Source organism: Magallana gigas, chromosome 8, assembly GCF_963853765.1.
Source record: "Magallana gigas chromosome 8, xbMagGiga1.1, whole genome shotgun sequence".
Taxonomy (NCBI): domain Eukaryota; kingdom Metazoa; phylum Mollusca; class Bivalvia; order Ostreida; family Ostreidae; genus Magallana; species Magallana gigas.
In genome coordinates this window covers 39,644,231-39,667,986 of record NC_088860.1, presented here as the reverse complement: position 1 = coordinate 39,667,986, position 23,756 = coordinate 39,644,231, and the positions used below count along the sequence as shown (strand labels likewise).

General features: G+C 34.9%; 4 protein-coding genes across 4 annotated transcripts; 1 reads left to right on the top strand and 3 right to left on the bottom strand.

Moving 5' to 3' along the window:
* Positions 1-478: 478 nt before the first annotated feature.
* LOC136270997 (cyclic GMP-AMP synthase-like receptor 1) lies at positions 479-1,705 on the bottom strand. The gene has a single exon (XM_066070053.1). It carries the CDS (start codon positions 1,703-1,705, stop codon positions 479-481), a length of 1,227 nt encoding a protein of 408 aa, XP_065926125.1.
* A 3,483-nt stretch (positions 1,706-5,188) lies between these two features.
* Positions 5,189-7,688, top strand: LOC136270835 (short-chain collagen C4-like). Its single transcript, XM_066069634.1, has 4 exons — positions 5,189-5,511; positions 5,911-5,979; positions 6,205-6,689; positions 7,638-7,688. The coding sequence occupies exons 1-3, from the start codon at positions 5,244-5,246 to the stop codon at positions 6,660-6,662; spliced, it is 795 nt and encodes a 264-aa protein (XP_065925706.1). The 5' UTR covers positions 5,189-5,243; the 3' UTR covers positions 6,663-6,689; positions 7,638-7,688.
* A 66-nt stretch (positions 7,689-7,754) lies between these two features.
* On the bottom strand, positions 7,755-10,147 carry LOC136270834 (uncharacterized). Its single transcript, XM_066069633.1, has one exon. It carries the CDS (start codon positions 10,040-10,042, stop codon positions 7,955-7,957), a length of 2,088 nt encoding a protein of 695 aa, XP_065925705.1. The 5' UTR covers positions 10,043-10,147; the 3' UTR covers positions 7,755-7,954.
* Positions 10,148-12,766: 2,619 nt separating this feature from the next.
* Positions 12,767-23,728, bottom strand: LOC105330684 (putative pre-mRNA-splicing factor ATP-dependent RNA helicase PRP1). Its single transcript, XM_066069632.1, has 13 exons — positions 23,582-23,728; positions 23,246-23,343; positions 22,721-22,869; positions 22,189-22,379; positions 21,621-21,822; positions 19,879-20,055; positions 19,312-19,566; positions 16,340-16,598; positions 15,898-16,089; positions 15,358-15,480; positions 14,951-15,141; positions 14,126-14,295; positions 12,767-13,481 (listed from the first exon to the last, which is right to left on the bottom strand). The coding sequence occupies exons 1-13, from the start codon at positions 23,635-23,637 to the stop codon at positions 13,361-13,363; spliced, it is 2,184 nt and encodes a 727-aa protein (XP_065925704.1). The 5' UTR covers positions 23,638-23,728; the 3' UTR covers positions 12,767-13,360.
* Between the last annotated feature and the right edge of the window lie 28 nt (positions 23,729-23,756).

Here is a 23,756-nt window from a genome sequence, read left to right as displayed (position 1 = left end):
TGATAAGAATTGTATAAATATATTCTCTAAATCCCTTGCCGTTGTTAACAATTCCTCATCTCTGCCATATAAATTATGTTCAAATACGTGTACAACGTCTTTTAAAATATTTTCGACCCGTTCATATTCTTTCATCATGAATTCAAAATTTGCGAGGCGAAGTTTTGACCCGACGTCAATTCCTTTAGAGCCTTTTTCAAAGTTTTTTCTCGCATCGTCAACAAAGAGATTTAGGATCTCAACTTCTTCTTCGTCGTCGGGATTTATCTTATTAATTGTAATTTCAATATGCTTTAATATCCCTAAAAAGGTGTGGTTTACTCGAACAAATGGACGAGAAAACAACTCATGAAGCGGGTTGTCGGCCATTGCTTTTAGATTCTGTCGATTCTTGACGATAAAAGCCAGTTTCTTGTTGTGTGTATCATAATGTTTTAGTGTCGTTTTCCAGAAAAAACCACCCGATACTGACACAAGTTCATCTAACTGTCGGTAACACATCAAGAACCACTGAAAACTCAAGTGACATTGATGAAGGAAATCGAAAGTCATTAATGAGGGTTTGAAAAGTTGGACAGCTACGTAATGCGGTGTAGGGGTCTTCTAGGACAGAATCTAAAATTTTACTCAGTTTTCCACACGTTTCATCCTTAAAAATTTCCCTGTCAAAGAGATTGGCGTGTTCGATAAAGTAATGCGGACAATGACGTGATTTTATAAACGTCATCAACTTGACCAAACACGTTTTAACATGTTTCAGTAGATCTTTGTCCGACCAATCCGGGTCATCGGTTTCTTCTAACACCCAAAGCAAAGTAGTTTTGAAATGATATGATGTTAAAACCTCCGTGTCAAAATGGCTGGCTAAATTTTCTTTGTTCAGAATTTTTAGTAGTGCAAAACATTTTCGCTGGCAATCATTGAAAAACCACATGATGTGTCTTTCAGGTTTTACAAAGGAATATCGCCACTCAAGCTCTTCTGTTTTACTCCCTGGAAACCCAGTGGGGACCAAATGACACCCCAGCTTTGCAGCATTTATGACATCCGCATTTTCCGGCCAATTTCGTCTTCGTGTTATCCAATTCTGAGCACATTTTGGCCAGAATTGACACCGGTGGCCATAAACTAAATCTCTCTTTGCGTATCCTTCTTCTTTGCTCTCGATCGTAACACTACTTGCTGGACCATGGCGCTCGAATTGAACTCCACCTAAAACTTCCTCCTCACGAATAAAACCCAAAAGCTTCCGATTGATTCGCATAAGAGACGACAACGTTTTCAAACCCGAAAGGAACAGTCGGTCTTCAAATTTGACAGCCAAATGCAATTTCGAGGGTACTTTAACGGTTATCAGTTCCAGTTTTGCATATCCTTGTCGCACACTGTTATGACAAACCCGGGCCACCAACTGGAAATTATTTGGGGCATCGTCTTGAGTTTTGTCTTCATCTACGATGTACGGAAATCGGTTGAAGATAAACATGATATCGAAATCAGCACGAGAGATCTTTGAATAATAGTTACCACTGAATCCTTCAGCTAAGCTTCCTGTGTAAATGCAGGAAAATTCCGAATCCAAACAAGCATTCTTAGTTAGCTCTAGTGCTGCAACCATATTTTGTCGTATGTGGCAGACGGATTTCTCAAATCCAAGAGCATTTAACAGTTTGTTTATTTCCTGATCCTGATTGTCAACCGCCATGTCGCATTTCAACATGTACATGCAACGGTTTTACAGTTCAGTTGTCGTACTATGTTTCAATCGATAGGTAGAACCCTAGTAGTCTGAAAAGGTATTTAAAGTTTTACAATGATACATAAAAATAGTTCACGGGGCATACTCACTATCTTCCTGTGCATATTGTATGTATTCCAAAATAGTTATATGTTCGAGATTTGTGTATATATACCGAGTATTTACATTTTCCAATGTTTTGTGTGACTACGAATCATTTGTAGCATATAGTTCATTAAACCCCAGTGACGTATGTGGGCGCAATAAGGGTTTGCATAATAAAGTATACGAAATGAAAATAACGTAAAAATGTCAATGACTTAAATCAAATTAAATATCAATTGGTGAAATCTAAGCCTTCTGGATTTATTGGAATTGATCACTCCGACTATATTTGATACTCTCATAATAATATTATAATCAAAGAATGATTCCTTAAATTATTCCTTTAACAGAACTTTTCTAGAGAGGTTTGTGATGTTTTATATTTTATGTAAAAACACGCAGTGAAAATGTGCTAGGGAGGTCATAGGAACAGCCGCGTTGATCATTTGCGGCAATACACATCGTTTTGACTGGAACTAACACGTGGAATTGACATGGTTTTAAACTTTTTACGGTTTGAAGTTGTACTTTCATGATCAGTGCGAGACAAATAGGTATTTCTGATCTGATAATTTACTGATGACGTTTATGGTATATTGGAGAATAATGTCCGCGGCATATCTTTGATCTCGGCAATAACTGTATAGTAGAATAAAATATAAACTCTTACATGACATTGTAGCTCATATTGCTTTGATATAGGCGATATGTTTATACCTTTTAACATACATATATATCCATGGGAAAGTAATAATCCATGAGGATGAAATAATATTTCAACAGAATAATTAGATTTTCCTGTAGGATTTTCAAAAAATCCTATAGGAGTTATATTTTCTATTTAAAAGATATAGGTTTTACCTACAGGAATTTAATTTAGACACATTATAGGTAATTTTAAAATAGGCTATTTTTGTTATCCAATCGGATTTTGAATTAATACCATTACTTGGCTATTTGCTTGGCTACTTTTAATTTAGTAGAAAATTATTTTAATCCTATGGAAAAATACTATTTTCCCAAAGAATTTATTTTATAATAAAAATAGCTAAAGATAGCTAAAATCGTTGAATATTTGCCCTCAATTTACATGTTTTTTTTTCTAAAAAAAATATGCTTACATGTTTATCAAATTATAATTAAACCAATGTCTAATCAGAGACATAAATAATAAATGTTATTTATGTCTCTAGTCTACAGAGTATTATAAAAAATAGTATACATAGTAAACATATAGCTTTTTTTTATAACATGCAGCCGAATTTGTTATTGTAGTGTACATGTATTGCATATGATAAAGGCGATATTAATCTTAGCAGGCGATATATTTACCTTTTAAAATAGATATCCCATAGGAAAGTAATAATCCATGAGGAAGAAATAATTTTTCAACAGAATAATTAGATTATCCTGTAGGATTTTCAATAAATCCTATAGGAGTTATATTTTCTATATAAAAGATATAGTATTCCCTACAGAAATATAATTTAGACACATTATAGGTAGTTTTTAAATAGGATATTTTTGTTTTCCAACCGGATATTATATGTAAATCATAACATTACTTAGCTATAGGAAGTACTCGTAATTTAGAAGAAATTTCTTGTTTTTCCTACAGGAAATAATCATTTTTCTAAAAGAATTTATTTTATAAACGTAAATATATAACCTGACAGGTGAGATTAATCAATAACAAAAGTGGTTATAAACTACTTGAGTCATGATTTATTAAATTGCATATTTTTTAATTAAAGGGATGCAAAATTGCCACCTTGGCACTTGCATAAATATCCGGCCAGGATTTCTAAATTAAGCCGCAATACGATATTTCTTGCATATAACCATGGGCGTCTATGTGCCAAATGTTGTATATGAAAAACAACCAGCATTATTAAACACTCGAAAAATCTTCCCTTCCGCTTTAAATTTGAAAGGGACAATCCAGATTATTGCGTAAGAGGGCGAGAGTCCAAGTACAGTCAACATGACGAACAACTATTACGATTTTAAAAAGGTGTTATTCGGAGTGGTTCGTGGAGGTGTTTTCAATTTTAAAACATTTACGGAAATTTATACTAGTATGCTATTTTTTGTGTAAGTTTCTAAATGTTCTAAGTACATTACAAAAATAAAAGGGCATGAGAGAAGAAAAGGTAATAAAAACGTTTATTGTAAAATGAATTAACTTTCAACGAGATTGACGATTCTGCACTGTACATAGAAATGATTACACCTCCCACCCCCCCCCCCTCTCTCTCTCTCTATAGTTTAGTTTATAGTTTAATAAGTATTTTATTCAAAAATATACATATAAGTATATAAATGAATCTGGATTGAACAGCAGGCAACACTAGCCTATATTAGTTCTCTCCATCTGAGATCAAGGTATAAATATTTATAATACTAATAGTATATACTTTTCAAAGATTTACATGGACATTTACTAACTTATAAAGAATATAGTAATAAAGGATTTAGATAAATAACAATATAATGATAGACAAAAGAACAAAAGAGAAAATAGAGATATATATATACACATATATAGTACTAGTTATAGTATAATAGGCTCAGTAATTAGTATATGTAAAGTACATTTAACACAGTGTTACTCATTGTTAATTTACATCTTAAAATCTTTTACTGTTTTTTATAAATTGATGAACTTGGTCAAAAAATGATATATTTTCTGTTAGAGATAAGCAATCATAACCATTTAATAAAATATTGATATCTATTGGTATGTCATGATCACTCATGTATCTAAACAGAGAGTTTATCTGAGAATTATAAAATTGACAATGAGAAATGTGAAAGTCTTCAAATTGTTCCACGGGTATGTTTGTCAAATCAGTTATTTTTATAAAAAGCATAAATATAAGAAAATGTAATTGTAGATCAGTTGTGGATAGCAGCTTTAAATTAATCTGTAGTCTATTTTTTACTTCTGGAATTCAAATTTATTTAAATAACCCCTTAACTGCATTTTTTGACAATTGACATACTAAAATGATCAATAGTGTCCTTTACAAAAATTTAGATTATCGAGAATCAAAATTTGTACATGACAAAAATTTTGATTCTCAATACTCCAAATGTTTGTAAAGGACAATAGGATATATTTATTTTGTTATTGGCGAAAACTTTTATTTCAGATAATGAAATCTAAATTGTTTAAAATAAAAAAAATACATCAAGATTTCATTTTCATAATTAAAGTCTAGGAGTTCTGGGTCCTTCTATAAGAATGTATTTTTTTCTTTCGTGATAATCATGCGTATTTTTTTGAAACTGTATCATTGCAAAGACTGTGTAAGGGAGTGGTTTTTCATTGCACTTAAGTACTTGTTCTCCGTGTGAAGAATACAAAACGTAACAGCTGTGATAATAAGTCACAACAATGGTGGTCTGGATTTTACTAATAGTATTCCTTACACGAGCAATTGCGGAGAAAAGGATTTTACTGAACGATCCAAACTTAGTTCAGTCGCAGATTCATGCGCTTGAGAGAAAGATGGAGGATGTGGTTACTAAAAACTCTGATCTGGCCGCCAAATACAACGATTTGTTCGCTAAATACAACGATCTGTCCACTAAATACACAGATCAGTCCCTCCAGTTCACGGATTTGTCTGCGAAATACAGTACTCTGCTAACTAAAACCAACGGTTTGTCCACTTATCATCGACAATATTTTCACATTTTATAAATCAATCTAGACATGCGATATGTTATAGTGAAAATGATAGTAATTTGATAAGATGTTAAGTTGCATTGCAGCTTTATAGTACATGATCATATTGACGAAATTTGAAAAGTTAACAATTAAAATTTGCTTAATTTTGAGATTTGTTATTTCATACAGTATTTCTTGAAAGTCAATTCAAATTTTATCCTGGTACAAATTACGCCTCTATTTTGGTTCATATTTATGGCACGCAAAATTCAAATCCAGAAGATTTTTTTTTAAATCATTGTTTCCTTCTGTTTAACTCGATCATGATATCACATGGTACTTTTTTAAAAAGAGCATATCAAATTATAACTCAAGTAATATTTTTTTTAAGCTGGTGGAATTTTTGTGCGATGGGGACGAAAAGATTGCCCTGGCAACAATACAGAATTGGTTTATTCAGGTACATATAACTACATAAACTAAAGAATAAGAACTTGACCAGACTCGTCCCGTATTTGATAATAATTATTGAATAATTACCACTTTAATAGCTTGAATTTGTTTTGAAATTCTTTTAGAAAAAGAAGAAATTAATATATAGTTATTCTACGAATTACATCCGGTTATGAAAGTCACTAAAATATTATGTCACACAAAGTTCCTCTTATCGTTTCTTTTCTGTTAGGGTTTGCTGGAGGTTCATATTATCGTCACAATGGAGCCGCCGCCGAGTTCGTTTGTCTGCCACCTGACCCAGATCTCACTACAAAGTATACTTCTAGTTATGCATACATGTATGGGTCAGAATATTATTCGAATGAGTTTGGTCATGATGGGGGCAATGACCTTCCATGCAGCGTTTGCCGGAGCACAGTACAGTCAAGCGTTCTGATGATTCCAGCTAAATCTTCCTGTTACGATGGCTGGAGCATGCAGTACCAGGGAGACCTTGTGGCAGGATATACTGCTAATGAAGCAGCAAGTCAGTATATATGTTTAGACGAACATTCTGAAACCTTGATTGGAGGGCAACGTAGTGACTATGGAAAACTGTTTTTTCCCGTTAAAGCAGTGTGCGGAGCCTTGGCCTGCCCACCATATCACAATGACAGATACCTTACTTGTGTTGTCTGTACCAAATGACAATAATTAAACCGTTACATGTATACGGTAATTAAAATAATAGTGTGTATATATATATATATAATCAAAAAAGAAAAAGAAAATGAACAGTTCCAAAGTTTCTATTCACTAGCGCTTTCTGGATTTACATCCTTCTTCAGGTGAATGTACATAACTTATGTACGTTCACCTGAAGAAGGATGTAAATCCAGAAAGCGCTAGTGAATAGAAACTTTGGAACTGTTCATTTTCTTTTTTGATTATTTATACTGTGTGATATCACCTTTCACTCATTTTGGATTATATATATATATATATATATATATATATATATATATATATATATATATATATATATATATATAATATATATATATATATATATATATATATATACACACACACACACACACACACACACACACACACACACACACACACACACCATTTACTGTATTTGAATAACGTCATTAAACATGAGTGACACAAAATGAGCGTGTCTTAATGCATAACCGAAAAAAGGTATTGGCTGCGCCTCGTAGTAATACATTGCATGTGCTACATAAAAATAGTGGTTTTAAAATAATAATATAAGTAATAAGGAATCATTCTTTGAATATTATGTGATGATAATTTCGGTCGGAGCGTCTGGTCAAATCTATCAAAAAGCCCTTCGGGCTCCATTGGGTTTGACCACGCCACGGCCGAAATTATAATAATTATAATACCCAAATTATATAATAAAATATATAATGATTATAATTTATCATTTATTTATAATAATTATATAATAAATCATAATACCCAAAGAATGATTCCCTATTACATAATTTTATGACTATGTAGATAAATTGTCGTAGAAGAGAATTATATAGTGAGCACTTTCATGTTTCCTTTTGTATGGAAACATAAATGATTGCATTCTATGTAATTATGAGTTGGATACATTGTGTTATTATAATACAGTATAGAGTGAATCTTTATTTTTTATTACAGAAACATGCGGCTGTGGCTCTTTGTAATACTTAATATTTAGGCATTTAATCCATGTAATGTAACTATTCTTTAACAAAATTACATTTTTGAAATAAAAAATGAACAACTATTTTGCCATTCAGTTTTTAAATTTCTTTAAAAGTAATAAGGCAAGGAACCACACCGAGGATTCCCCAGTGTCTGACAGACGAAAAGCTTCGGAAAAGCTCCGCCAGGCGTCGTCCAAATTACCGATCCGCAGTGACAGGTGTCCGATCAAATTCAAAGTCTGAACGTGGTACTTTATTGGAATTAGTTGTAAAGAAGATAGCATTTCATCACAGAAGATTTGTGCAGTCCTGAGATTCTTTTTGCGACAAGCTAGCTAAACACCTTAAAGTAAGAGCGAAAATTTTTGGGTGGTAGAGGAGAAAATTCTTTTCCGTCGAGGAAATTTTTAATGCTGCAAGCTCTAGTTGGAAAGGAGACGGTACACAATTTAATTCCTCCGGTAATAAGATGACGTCTGTTAACAACCACTTTTTTGACAGAAATTCTAGGAAGTTTTTTTCAATGTCAACTAAAGGCCTAAGCTGGACATATCCCTCTTGGTTTTCAGACACCCCTTGTGACATTCCGTATCTATATGCCCTTTCAGTGAAAAATTTGCATTTTATGTCCCCCGTTTTTTCTGCCAGTGATTGCCTGTCAAATACATCAGATATAGTTTCAAAAAATAATTTCTCTAACTTTGCCATTTTTCTTGCAAATTCCTTATCTCTACCAAATAAACTGTTTTCAAACACAATTTCTTTTAAAATCGCTTCGACCTGATCATATTCTTTCATCATGAACTCAAAATTTGCCAGGCGGAGTTTTGCGATGACTTCATTTCCTGTAGCGCCTTTTACAAAGTGTTCTCTCGCATCTTCAATATAGAGGTTTCGGATCTCAAAATCCTCTTCGTCAATGGGATTCATTTTAGTAACATCAATATGATTTAACATTCCCAGAAAGATGTGGTTAACTCGAACAAATGGACGCGAAAATAACTCATGAAGCGGGTTGTCGGCCATTGCTTGAAGATCATTAAGAACTCGGATGTTATAAGCCATTGTTTTGTTGGAATTGTAATGGTCCATCATCACTCTCCAAAAGCGGTCTCCTAACATCGTCACAAGTTCGTCTAACTGTCGGTAACACATCATGAACCACTGAAAACCCACGTGACATCGATGAAGGAAATCAAAATCTTCAACAGTGACGTCACTATCAAAGTTTTGAAAAGTGGAACAGTTACGTAATGCGGTGTAGGGGTCTTTCAGGACAGAATCTAAAATGTTACTCAGTTTTCCACATGTTTCCTCGTTAACGATGTCTCTGTCAAAGAGATTGGCGTGTTCGATAAAGTAATGCGGACAATGACGTGATTTAATAAACGTCATCAACTTAGACAAACACGATTTAACACAGTTTAATAACGTTCTCTCCGACCAGTCAGACTCATCAGCTTCCTCTAACACCCAGAGCAAGGTAGTTTTAAAATGATATGACGTAAGGGTTTCATCGTTAAAATGACGGGCTATTATTTCTTTGTTCAGAATTTTAAGTAACGCAAAACATTTCCTTTGGCAATCATTGAAAAGCCACATAACATTTCTCTCAGCTTTTACGAAGGAGTATCGCCACTCAAGCTCTTCTGTTTTACTCCCTGGAAACCCAGTCGGAACCAAATGACACCCCAGCTCTGAAGCTTCTATAACAGACGCCCTTGTCGGCCATTTTCTATTTCTTGTTATCCATTTTCGAGCGCACTTTGGCCAGAATTGACACCGGAAGCCGCATACAACATCGCGTTTTGCGTATCCTTCTTCTTTGCTATCGACCGTAACACTACTTGCTGGACCGTGACGCTCGAACTGAACCTTATCCACCTCTTCCTCTCTGTGGAGATGTCCGACTATCTGACGGTGTGATGGCATAAGAGTCGTCAGTGCTGCGGAACTCGAAACAAAGAGTCGATTATCGACCTTCACAACGAGGCCAGATGTCAAGGCCAATTCTTCCTCGATAATCGGCTCGAGTTTTGTATAGCCTGGATATACGTCGTCATGACAAACTCGGGCCACAAACGGGATATTTGTGTCGACATCGGCCCGACTTTTATCTTCATCCACGATGTACAGTAACTTATTGAACGACACCATGACGTCAAAATCGGACCGGGAAAGTTTCGAGTAATATTCACCACAAAATCCTTCGGCTGAGCTTCCTGTGTGGATGACAGAGACTTTCGGGTCGATGAAGGCATTCTTTACTCGCTCGTGGGCTAGAACTTTAGCTTGTCTCCTACGACAGATGGACTTCTCAAATCCCAGAGCATCCATCCATTTGTTTATGTCCTGATCGGGTCTACTCGCCGCCATAACGTTTTGCGTTAAATTCCTCTTCGTATTTTACAGTCCAATGGCCATAAAATGAATTTAAAATACTTTGGAAATAGACCCCAGTTTTCATAGAGACATTCAGTGGCTTAAGGAAGGAGTCTTTTCTGGTTTTCGACTTGTCAAACGTAAAATTGATTAATTGTTCATTAAATCAAGATGAAAGGAAATTAAAATAGAATATTTTTCTTTCTTTTTTATCATCATACAACTTGGCATAGAAAAAGTAATCAAAGTTTACAATCTAACAGGGACTACATGTATATTTTTGGCGTAATATTGGCGTAGGAAAATATCACCTGTTGCGCAATTCAGAATTGCTGCAGATTAATGAGTCTGATTTAGCATTTTAAAAACAATAACATTAATGTTGGATTTTTTTCACTAATGTAAACTAATGATATGATACTTGGGTTTCAGAATATGTTTTTAAAATATGATTTGCCTATCAAACTACATTTTTATAGGCTTTTTAAAGCGCCCATTCTATACACTGATTTTTGTGAAAAAATCACTAAAATCAGTTTTTCTCTCTTATAAAACGGTCAATATATTAGCTTTTCTGTCAATTTATATCTTTTAATAAAGTCTTCATTTTACATAAAAATCATAAATATTTTATTATTTGAAGCATAAAAAAATAATAAAAATTTCTTCAAAATTTAAGAAAATTAGAGGAAATGCGGGCTAAGCAATATCAATTTCAGTATAAATATTTATTCCGATTTAGTAGTATAAGCTGATAGACATTCTTATATTCTATCATTTCATTGAAGAATAGAATATTCAAATCTTAAACAAATGTCTACAGAACTGCAAAGATCCACACTTATTTTTATCATCCTTTACATTGAGGAAAAAGGTAGTGACCTTGACCTGACCTTTATGCAAGAACGAAAAGGTCAAATTTGATAAAACTGATAGAATCATTTGGTAATATGATCCGTTTGACTGTGTCAAAATTTCATGAATTTCTGATTATAAGAAATATGTTTGATAACGAGAAGACTCCTTCCTTAACAACAAACCATTTAAATACTAAAATAGCACCACAAGCATTACAGTGCTTATATGCATGTCATTCTCATCAGCTTGCCTTGATGAGTCATCAGTATTGATCTATAAATGTTGTTTTCTCGAGAGGCTTGATGGAAAGAGGGGGTGTTATAAAAAAGTGTTTTATTGTGCGCTCAAAACATTAACAAGGCAAGGCACAATGTATACGCTAACAAAAAGATGCTAAAAACGAATGAGAAACATTATTTGGTCTTGCCGGTATCTATACTCTTATTGGGACCTGCAGTAATTTTTTATTTAAATGATGAATTAAAAAATATATAATTTTTATGGATAACTACAATCATTATATGACTGTGTATTTTTTAAAATGAGAGGATATCGAATTCACATAGGTTAACTATGAACCCTTCAATGTCGTACTGCATTTCGCGGGCGACGGATTGTACGTAAAGCACTTCATGTGCGTGTGAATTATGACGTCATCTTTTTGTCATAACGGTAAAAAGAATTCTAACGTCTATACAGAGCGGTCGTTCAACGTTTACCCCACTAAGGTAAGTCTTAATTTATTTCAACATCGTGACTTTATATTCTTTTTTTTTTGACCAGACGACACCAAGGGATATAAATATAGGAAAAGTCTCGTCAATGAATTTCTCTTAAATTTGTATATTGCAGTTTGGGTCTCAAATTATTGTTATTTTAGTGCGTAATTCGTTTCTACTTAGTTGATATGTTTACAATGTTTGGATTTGAAAGCAGTTCACCTAATCCGTACACCTGTCCTTCAAACCACCCCCCCCCCTTCCTTACCTTTGAATGATGAATAAAAAAAATTTGAAGGCGTAACTTACAGGGTATCTAAAATGGTATTTTTTGTAAATGAATTGCCATAAATTGTCTTTCATGTTTTCTCTATAGAAAATGAGATTCTTGTAAAGATTTAATCAGATCAAAAGTAATACATAAGAACACTTTAATAGCGGTCAGAAGAGCGCCAGTTCATGTACAGTAGGTCGGCTTTGACTGGTCCAAGCCCCGTCAGTGAAAAAAAACAAATTTAATCCTCATATGTGTGCCAATCATAGTCTTTTCGACCAAAATCGCAATATTACTGAGCAGGTATATAGTCAAACATGCATATATTTCTATTGTGTAAATAATAAACATTTTTTTCCTTCGTTTTCTGTAGCGCAAGAAATGGCTACCACGGAAGTCCCATCCCTTCTAGAGAATCACTCGATGTTGAGCAGAAGTAAATCTAAATCTATCATAGAAACTTTCCAAAAGAAACGCCTGGCACACGACAGTCGTTTGAACAGACTGGGGGTGGTAACGGAGGCCGAGTTAAACCTGACGCGACTTCCGGCGTCCTTGTGTCAAGAGGTCAACCGCCGAGCAGCCGACAATATGAAAGGTCATAAAATTTCTTTCAAGTGCAATGGCGGCGCTAGCAACGAGTTTTACATCAAGACAACAGACAACAAGGCGTACGGTTCCTATCTTTCCACTCCATTAGTGATGCAGGTCTACCCAAAATCCATGTGTCCCAATAGGGAGGACCATTTAGTCAAAATTTACCTGCAGAAATTGGACCTTCCGTTAGCTTGCCCCACGTGTTGGAGTTTACAGAGGAATGCTTGATGCTTAGTACATGTATAAATAAAAAGAAAAAGAAAAGAATCGTTTCTTGTTCATTTTTTATTCATTTGTTTCTCTCAGATTTAGATGGGTTTTTCTTACAACAAATACAGATATCAACAAATAACAATGAATATCCATGAACATGCTACAGAATGATGACATAAATGATGGTCAAAGATTGCTTTAAAACAAATACAGCGTTCTTGAAAATGTATAACTAAGATGGTTCAAGATTGTTATACATATAATAAATGTCAGATAATATTATCCCAAGATTGCTTTAAATCAAAAGCACTTCAATAGAATTTTTTTATCATGATGATGAAAAACACAAAAACACTTTTATAGAATGTTCAATCATGATGATGTTCAAAGATTGCTTCAATAAAACAAAAAGTTTTATGCTACATTACTTCAACCTTCAGAGATGCAATGAAGAGGGCAGTTATAAAAGCAAATGTCTATACATCTCCATTTGTACACTCTCATAAACCTCACATACAAATAATCCTAACACAAGTCCAAACTATTTGACACGGTGAAGTCACATAGTTCTGGGGACTTCTATGTCCCCTGTAAGATTCAGTCCTCTGACACTGTGTATCAGGCTGTGTGCCCCTAGACCGTGGACCTGGGTTAAAATCCTTCCTGATACTGCTTACTCTCCAACTTTGCAATAATTCGCTCCAGCTGTCGCTTGGCTTCACACATTGGGAAGTTGGACATTTCATAATATTGAGGAGCTACCTTGATTAACCTGAAAATCAAAATTGAAAGATACATATTAAATACATGTTTAATAAAAAACCAACAGTAGAAAAAAAATTAAACAGGAAAATGATCGAAATACACCATATACTGTAAACCAACTTAATATTCCCAACTTTACTTCATAATGTACCACTGATATACTCATTCTTCGCGACTAACTTTTGCATCCAAACGTGCGGACAATAATATTGAATAACAAAATACACTGAAGAACTGGTTTGCTGCCAGGAAATATTTGTGATGTCAGGATTTAACAAACATAACAAACCTTTCTAGCATGCAAACAAAGGTAGATTAAAAGGATCACCTCAAGCAGATTCAAAACATTCCATTGCATATGCATTATGTAGTTCTAACTCTTGTAAGCTTTCACACATCCCTATAGATCATAAGTACCCACCACTCTTGTAAACTTTCACACATCCCTATAGATCATTAGTACCCACCACTCTGGTTAACTTTCACACATCTCTATAAATCATCAGTACCCACCACTCTTGTAAACTTTCACACATCCCTATAGATCATTAGTACTCACCACTCTTGCAAGCTTTCACACATCCCTATAGATCATTAGTACCCACCACTCTTGTAAGCTTTCACACATCCCTATAGATCATTAGTACCCACCACTCTGGTTTGATGTCCGTCACAGTCCTGATGTAGTTCTTGGTGGTCAGTACAAACTCGTTGTACAGGACCCACTCAGGCTTGTGGTCCAGGCAGGTGGACGGGTGGAGCTGTACCACCTGGCTGTCCTTGACCGTCAGATAGTGACCCGTCCTCTCCAGGTGGGCAATCTTAGGTACGAGGAAAAGATCTCATTAGAATGGGCAATCTTAGGTACTAGGAAAAGATCTCATTAGAATGGGCAATCTTAGGTACGAGGAAAAGATCTCATTAGAATGGGCAATCTTAGGTACGAGGAAAAGATCTCATTAGAATGGGCAATCTTAGGTACGAGGAAAAGATCTCATTAGAATGGGCAATCTTAGGTACGAGGAAAAGATCTCATTAGAATGGGCAATCTTAGGTACGAGGAAAAGATCTCATTAGAATGGGCAATCTTAGGTAAGAGGAAAAGATCTCATTAGCAATAAAAAGAAAATCATGGCCAGATACACTTCAAAATCAAAACTATATTCACCACTTTAAACCTAGATTTAACTAAGCATGCAATAAATATAATAATATATTTGACATTTTAATCTAAGAATCACCTTTCTACCCCTCGCAAACACATTTCTGACTAAAATATCTCAAATAATTAGTTAGGTACATTTGAAACAACTTTTACCTGCCTTATAATTAAAATAGAATTACTTTTCTCCAAAAAGATATAAGAAAACCAGTTAAGGCAAATTTAAATTTTTGCTTTTTGGTGAATCTTAATTTAGGTGGGAATTGTAAATATGATCTGAAACAGGATCCAACAATCTCACTCCCTGGCCCTACCTGCATGAAGAACCCGGAGACCAGGGCTTTCCTGATGTTGAGGTAGTAGTCCCGACTGGCAAAGTCAGTGCTGGAGCGGCGGAGGTTGAACCTGTCCATGATCCGGGCCAGCTGTTGTCGCACATTGTCCGCGCTCTTCAGTGACCGGTAGTTGACAAAGTTGTCGTAGCACCACTGAGGGTCTTCCTGGCCTGTAAATCCAAGTACAACACAGGATTACATGTACTTCTCTTATGAACATTACATTGTGGAATTTATTAGTAACAAATATAGGAGATGGTTTTCTAATATCTCCATCAGTTTTGATTATTATAAATTTGTACACCCTTGAAAGTAAAATCCTGAAGTAAGGTAGATCCCTTATTATCCAATGAATTAGAGTTTGAAAATGAGTAGTGTACACTCACATTGCTTAAAGGCATGGTAGACATTCAACAGGGTCAGATGATCGCCGTCTATGTGGGCAAATCTCATCTTGGCCTCGTCTGCCGTTTTCTTCATTTCCGTGGGTCGGACAAAACACTGTGGGACTAAACAGGGGGGTACGGAACGGGGCCAAAACACGGCCCAGCCCCATCGCCATTAGTGACATCACATCAAGTCAATACTAAAAGGAATGCTCTATGTTATGCAGTGCACGGAGCTAACTGGTTAAAGATGTCCGATAGCCGGACAGCTACAAATCATTAACGTTAAATCTGATCTCCGAAAAAATATCTTACGTGCACTGCAGTGTTAATTTCTTCAGTGAGAAATGTTAACATTTTCATTAAATATAGATAACAAATATTAAAACACAACATTCTTAAAAATATTTGATTTTGTCATTTCAGAGCTCTTGTATTTATGCAAACTGAATAGATACATGCAATTCAGAAAATTGAAATTCTCAAAGCAGAAAAAATCAACAGGACAGAAAAGTTTGCATCGGACGGAATAAAGACTACCTGACAACATGGCGGTGATGGACAAAATCTCATTGGAACAGTTGTGATCACAACTGGCAATGACCATTTTGGCCAGCTGAGGGTCGAGGGGAAACTCGGCCATCATTGAGCCCAACTCAGTGAGCTCACCATCATCGTCGAGCGCAGCCAGGTAATTCAGCAACTCAAGAGCTCTCATCAGGGTTTCAGGAGCTTTAATAGATGTATGAAGAAGTTTTTAGTTAAATTTTAAAAAGTTTGTTAATTTAAACTCAAGTTGAACATAAAAAAAATATATCAAAATAAAAATATGCTTAAGAACCTATTGACTGAAAACTTAATGCATTCAGGAATGAATGTCTAGAATTGACCAAATTCTTCTACTTACAAGTTACTCAAAATTACAAAAGCATTTTGAGACACACATAAATGACTGAAATGGTAACAAACATTGAACTCTTACCTGGGGGGTCCATGAAATCAAAATGCACTAAATCATCAATTCCTAGCTTCTTCAGTTGTAGCACTACAGATCCCAGATTGGATCGGAGAATTTCGGGGTATGTGTTATCTTGCATTTCCTGTTTGTAGGCTTTCTCTGTGTAGAGACGGAAGCACTTTCCGGGCTTTGTTCGTCCGGCACGCCCCGCTCTCTGCTGAGCACTGGCCTTACTGATAGCGGTGACTAGGAGAGACTCCACCCGAATCCTGGGGTTATATACCTGACAAAAACACCACAGGGTCATTCAGTTTCCATATTATCATATGTATATTACTACTTATATTTATTGGGGAACAAATTTCCATCAATTTCAAGGTTTGCCTGTTTAATCATCTATCAAACAAAATAAGAATGACAAATTCTGATTCAGGGTTGTCTCTAAAAATTGAAGTAGAAGGAAGAAAGAAATCAAAGGCCTGAAGGGCCACAATGGCGTCGAGTTAAAGTTAATTTGAAGAGTAAAAACCTAAATAATTTTTTAAACAAGTGAAAAGCTGTCAATGAGACAGCTAACTGGGTTTTCTTTTTATATGTGAAATGTATCCATAATCCATGTCAACCCATATCCAGTGAAATAAAGTACCTCATATGCAATATTTTGCTAAAAAAAGACTAAGTTCAAAAGCTGGTATTTTTTTCATAAATAATCAGAAATAAAAATCCTAAAAATATTCACACCTCTGATACATGTACAATTAATCTGCAAAAGAACAACTTTTTATCTATAAAACTGTAGGAATAGTTATCCGTACAATGAGGTAACCCTATATGCAATATTTTGCTAAAAATTGACTAACTTCAAAAGCTGGTATTTTTTTCACAAATTATCAGTAATCAAAATCCTAGCAATATGCACACCTCTGATATATGTATAATTGATCTGCAAAAGAACGACTTCTTATCTTGAAAACTGTAAGAGGAGTTATCCGTACAATGAGGGTACGCTATATCATATGCAATATTTTGCCAAAAAATGACTTAATTTTTTTTCCATAAATTATCAGTAACCAAAATACAAGCAATTTTTTTTCATAAATTATCAGTAACCAAACTCCTAGCAATAAGCACACCTCTGATATATGTATAACTGATCTGCAAAAGAAAAATTTCCTATCTTGAGAACTGTAGGAGGAGTTATCCGTACAATGAGGGTACCCTATATGCAATATTTTGCCAAAAATGACTAAGTTCAAAAGCTGGTATTTTTTTCATAAATTATCGAAAATCAAAATCCTAACAATATGCATACCTCTGATATATGTGTAATTGATCTGCAAAAGAACAACTTCCTGTTTTGAAAACTGTAGGAGGACTTATCCGTACAATGAGGGTACCCTATATGCAATATTTTGCCAAAAAATGACAAAGTTCAAAAGCTGGTATTTTTTTCATAAATTATCGAAAATCAAAATCCTAGCAATATGCATACCTCTGATATATGTTTAACTGATCTGCAAAAGAACAACTTCCTATTTTGAAAACTGTAGGAGGACTTATCCGTACAATGAGGGTACCCTATATGCAATATTTTGCCAAAAAATGACCAAGTTCAAAAGCTGGTATTATTTTCATAAATTATCGAAAATCAAAATCCTAGCAATATGCATACCTCTGATATATGTTTAATTGATCTGCAAAAGAACAACTTCCTATTTTGAAAACTGTAGGAGGACTTATCCATACAATGATGGTACCCTATATGCAATATTTTGCCAAAAAATGACCAAGTTCAAAAGCTGGTATTTTGTTTTCCATAAATTATCAAAAAAATTTTTTTTCAAAAAAAATAGAAAATGTTATTTATCACATAACTAATAAAATTACAATTCATTACAAATTTGCTCACCTAATTCTTAAAAAGTTTTGAATTTCAATTGAAAATTTAAGTTTATAGTAATATCTTAGGAGTTAAAAATTTTTTAGATTTTTTTTCTCTATTCATATGGAAATAAATATTTAAATTATTATTGTGTTTAATTCTATATATTGTATACTGCTGATAACCACTCTGTCTCTTATTATCAATTTCATCTAAAATTCACAAGGATCCAAATGACACGGGCCGAAAAGATCGGGGGTAGATAAAAGAAAGCACCCATTCACGTTGTTTACAAAGTGAAAGTAGTTCACTAGTTGGTTTATGTAGATGTACTTATCACTCGATTAGGAAGTTTTGTTTCTACAAGATCAAACATTTGTGCATTGTCAATTTTCGATATGGATACAAAATCATCTATTTTGCAGGCTAGTACATTTCATAACCAAATTGAGTATGTAAGCCCAGCTATCGCATGTGTCTCGGTGCTAGTGTATTCATCCGCTGAAACCGAGACATATTGTTTTCAATAAAATGTGAACATTTTTAAAGACGGCAACCATTTCGAATCTGCAAACTTGTTTTGTTGACGTACAGTTCTGCTCGAAATTGAAGTATGTCATCTATTTTTCTTGAAACACATACGAAAACTTTGCACTCATTTGAGTTGTTTGGCTCCTAAAAATGTAACTTCCGGACGTACGATCCCTAGATGGCTTTCGAGCTTCGCTCGACGCCATAAAAAGTAGAAGGCATTATAGGCGGAAGAATCCCCCCCCCCCCTCCCCAGTCTTAGAGACAACCCTGCTGATTATTTTCTACAATTATTTCACCATAAACCTATCAATCCCATCTAACCCCACAAACCAAACCTTTATAAACTTTCCCCATAATAATAATTTAATGATTCATGGTATCTTATGGGAATAAAAAAATATCAAATCATGGGAGCTACCATTTTATAAGAATATATTGCCATAATTATATCATATAAGAAAATCAATGTTCAGCAACATATTCCAAATACATTTTTTTTTATAGATATGAACAAAAATATGCATATGCACATCTTCTTAATCTGATTGGGTTTCTTTAACAAAGAGGATAAGCCACTCACTTTTTGTTTGGCGAACCCTGGGTCAATCACGAACACAACTCCATCAATGGTCAGTGAGGTTTCTGCAATGTTGGTGGACACCACCACCTTTCTACCCACCGCCCCGTTAGCCTTGGTTGCTGGCGCTGGCTCAAAGATCCGCTGTTGTAGATTGGGGGGCAGGGTAGAGTACAGGGGGATACACTTCATGTCCCCCACTTCTGGTCCCAGGTTATCAATTTCTCTTTGTAGTCTTTTACATGCCTCATCAATTTCCTGTTAAACATTGATATCAAACATTAAACTTAAATTTACGAAATACTATAAATCCAACATGATGAAATGCGTTTTACATCAATAATGTTATGTACGCTATAGTCTATGACTAGCATTGTTTTTGGATCCAATAATGAATTACAAACAGTTCAAGAAGCTCCAAATTGATATACAGATATTCATCCTCTTTTATAACAACTGAACAAAATCTCATTGACAAATGTGCACCCTAACCATCTCTTTAAACAATACAAACAGAATATGGATTTCTGTTCACTCGTTCACAGTATCATTCTGTGTTATATGTCTCACCTCTTGTCCAGTGAGGAAGAGCAGAATGTCTCCAGGTCCCTCCTCACACATGTGGATCTGGACCACGGTCCGGATGGCAGCCTCCAGATAGTCTCGCTCGGCCTCTGGAGTGTAGAAGATCTCCACAGGATGTGTTCTGCCTGGCACTGTCATCAAAGGGGCATTATCAAAGTAATTCTGAAAGAAAAATTCCATTAATATCAGAAACTTTTCAAATGAAAACATAATTCTTTGCATACAAGTAGATTTATCAAGTAAAATTTTAGCATTTCAAACTAAAGCTGCTAATTATTCTGACAATGTAAAATACAACAACTGAATATGATATCTTTCTAAAACGATCTCTTCATAACTCTTTCGTTTGTGTTTTAAAAGTGAAATAAAATTAGCAAAACTCCTGCAAATTAACTCCCATGTGCTGTGTAATGGCTTAACCAGAAATCTTGATATTAATACTCTGTACTAGGGATTAAGAACAGAACGTATGTAAACCAACTATGCTTAATAAATACAAGCTTTGTAATGAGAAATAATATCGATTGAAGCAGGGCTCACACTGGCTCAAAATTTTGTGTCGCAACCTTTCGCGTGATAAATCATTTTTTCTATCATAGTCTTTATCACCATACTAGAATACTAGTTTTAGATCTTACATGTACATGTATATTATAGCATACCCCATACTACCATTTTATTATTAAATTATTATAAATATTTATAGAATTATGTAATTAATTATGGGTCTATATGGTTGTGAATATTGACATCTTATGACAAATATCAAGCTTTTTTTAGATCTTTTTTAGAAAATTATTATTATACAGATTTTATCTTTTAATTTGTTTTCCTATGATTAAATTTATTTTTAAAAAATAGAGCAAGAGAAGAGGTCAAATTTGCTGTATTGTAATATTATTCAATCCCAAAACATGATTGTTAATGCATCTACTTGGCTTGTTGATTGGCGTATGAACATCATATCTAAGTAGATATATGTAGTTTGAGTTAATTTCGGGAACAGAGGAAATTCTGGCTGAAGGTATTAAATGTAAAGATTGTGATTTATAGTCAAGATTATCATTCCAAATCATACTTCTTTTGTTTCAAATAATTAGTAATTGAACTGTGACATTTTAGCTAAATTCAAATCTAAATATTCCAAGTTTGCTACATAATTCTATTCTTAGACTACCCTTACAATGTCAGAATTTTAAGTCTAAGCAGCTTGTCAAAAAAACTTACATAACAATTCAAATTAAGTAATTTTGATCAACCATATATCATATCTTATACCAGTTACACTTTTTCGAAATATATGTTTCATTTTTTGCAGTTTTTTGTTGTTCGTATCCATATTCTTTGTGAAATGACGATCACATTGTAAGCTCAGTTGATGAAAGCATTAGATATGTCCGTGGTTAATTACAAATCCATTTAGCTGTAATAAGGTGTGAAAATCACCTGTCATTTTTTAAAGACAGTTGTGTATACCCCGCTTACAGATGGCTTCCACCGTTTACCTGTGTCATTGTCTTAAGTCAGTCAAGCGTAAGGTCCAGCTACAGACTGTCGCTTGGAAGAGATTATGCAATCAAAATAAAAGGCTGGGTGATTTTCAATGAAATCTGGGTGTCGCATTTTACAAAAAACTGTCGCATTTAATTCTGAAAAATCGCAAAAAGCGACAAATGCGATGGGCAGCGTGAGCCCTGTTGAAGATACAGAATTGCTCAACTCCTGACCTGGAACTTTCCGGCATCTAGGGTGGCACTCATGACGATGATTTTGAGATCGCCCCGCTGCTTGGCTACCTCCTTAAGGAGCCCCATAAGAATGTCTGTGGCCAGTGTCCTCTCGTGGGCCTCGTCCAGCATGACCACCCCATAGGCCTCCAATAGAGGGTCTGACATTGCCTCCCGAAGCAACATACCATCTGTCATGTACCTGTAACAAAAGAGCAAGGCTTTATCTACTTCCTGCCAATGTGAAAGTAGATTTCATGTCACGAGGAAAAAAATCATAATCATAGTGTTTTCTAAAAAAAAAAAAAAGGAAAAAAAAACATTGCTTGGAAAAGCATGGTAATTATTCTCAAAACTGTACTATTTGCATTATCATTCATTTATTGTAATACTATCATCTTTCATTTTAACATAATCTAAGAAAATTGTCTTGTATAATTCAGATTAGGGGTCAAGACAAAGATTAAAGCCAGAAAAACAGACATTTAAAAATTCATCCTTTTGAGTCATAAGACCCTTAGATTCTTCATGTTTTTTACTGAAAATGCACCTTGCAAAAACTACTTACTTGAGTAGAGTCTTGGACGAAGTGCAGTCCTCAAATCGAATGCTGTACCCTACTTCCTGTCCGAGACCCACGTCCATTTCCTCTGACACACGCTGAGAGACAGACATAGCGGCCACCCTCCTGGGCTGGGTACATGCCACTCCCTTCTTCTGATACCGACACCGCACCCACTCCAAACACCACTGAGGAATCTGTACAAAATTCAGTTCAATATTTTTTAGCTATTATACTAACTTGATATAAAAAATAAATTACATCAAATGACTACAGACGCAGACAGTAAGATGATGTTTATGAAGTCAAGCAAAACTGAAACATCACTTTCTGTTCCTACTGCATAAATGTATCATATTCCTACATTTCAATTTAACACAAATGATGCAAATTTGACACCAATTCATCAACAGAAATAGGCTTACTATTTATGTAATTTTGACCTATTCTGCTCATGAAGAAGGCAAATCGACTTTCAATAATAAAAATTCCCCCCCCCCCCCCCCCCCCCGAAATCTTTAATCATTGACTGTGATACCTGTGTTGTTTTTCCACTGCCTGTTTCACCAACCAGCACGAGGATTTGGTGATTGTTCAGGATCTCACAGAACTTCTCTTTGTACTCCCAGACAGGAAGCATCTTCCTTTTGTTCAGTAACTCAAAGTACTTTGGAGTGTACGGCAAGCCTGAAAGATAAATCACTTGTAATACCGAAACTGCATTATTTTAAGTGACATTTTGCAAATTATCAAGTAAACGTAATTTCAGATGTAACGGTTCAGTAGAAATAACGATGGACCAGACATGGATTTGAACCCGGGCCACCTGAATCTCTAGCCAGGTACTCTTTCAACTGAGTTATCTGTCGCCAGCCATCAAATGGGTCTGACCATCATATTCCTACCCCCTTCAATGATCGCCATAGCCCAATATCATCACCGCAACAACACGTACCCCCAACCCAACAACAATTCACCTACACCCTAACAGTATGTTAAACTTACTGTATCTTATATTTCTTTAACAAAGAGAGTTAAGGAACTGAGGTTGGGGAAAATTTACCTGTGAAGGGATTCATCTGTAACGTCGGCTTGGAGATCCCAAACTGCTCAAACACCGACTTGTACGACTTCTCATCTTTCTTTTCTTTTTCATCTTCCCTGTAAACAACATAAATGTCATAAAACATCACAAAAGCCGAACATATAATTATCCCAATGCCAGTATAACGTTACATTTCGAATTTATTCTTTGTCACAGCAATCAGTGTTTACTAACTTTGCCTTGTTTTTATTCGGATATTTACAAAGAGGAAGATTGACAATAATTTACATGAAAACGCTGAGTTTCTTATTTGTGTCACATAATGATAATTTCCCCCTGACTTTGTCTACTTACCGTCCACGTTTACTTTGTGAAAGGGAATCACCGACGTCTATACGTCTTTTCGACATTTTTGTCGGCTAGGATTATTTAAGTCTCTAGTGTACGTACAGAAAGCATGGCACAATAAGCTTTAGGCATTGTGGGTAAATAATACTGTATTTGAGAATGAGGTACTGTAAGTGCCCGG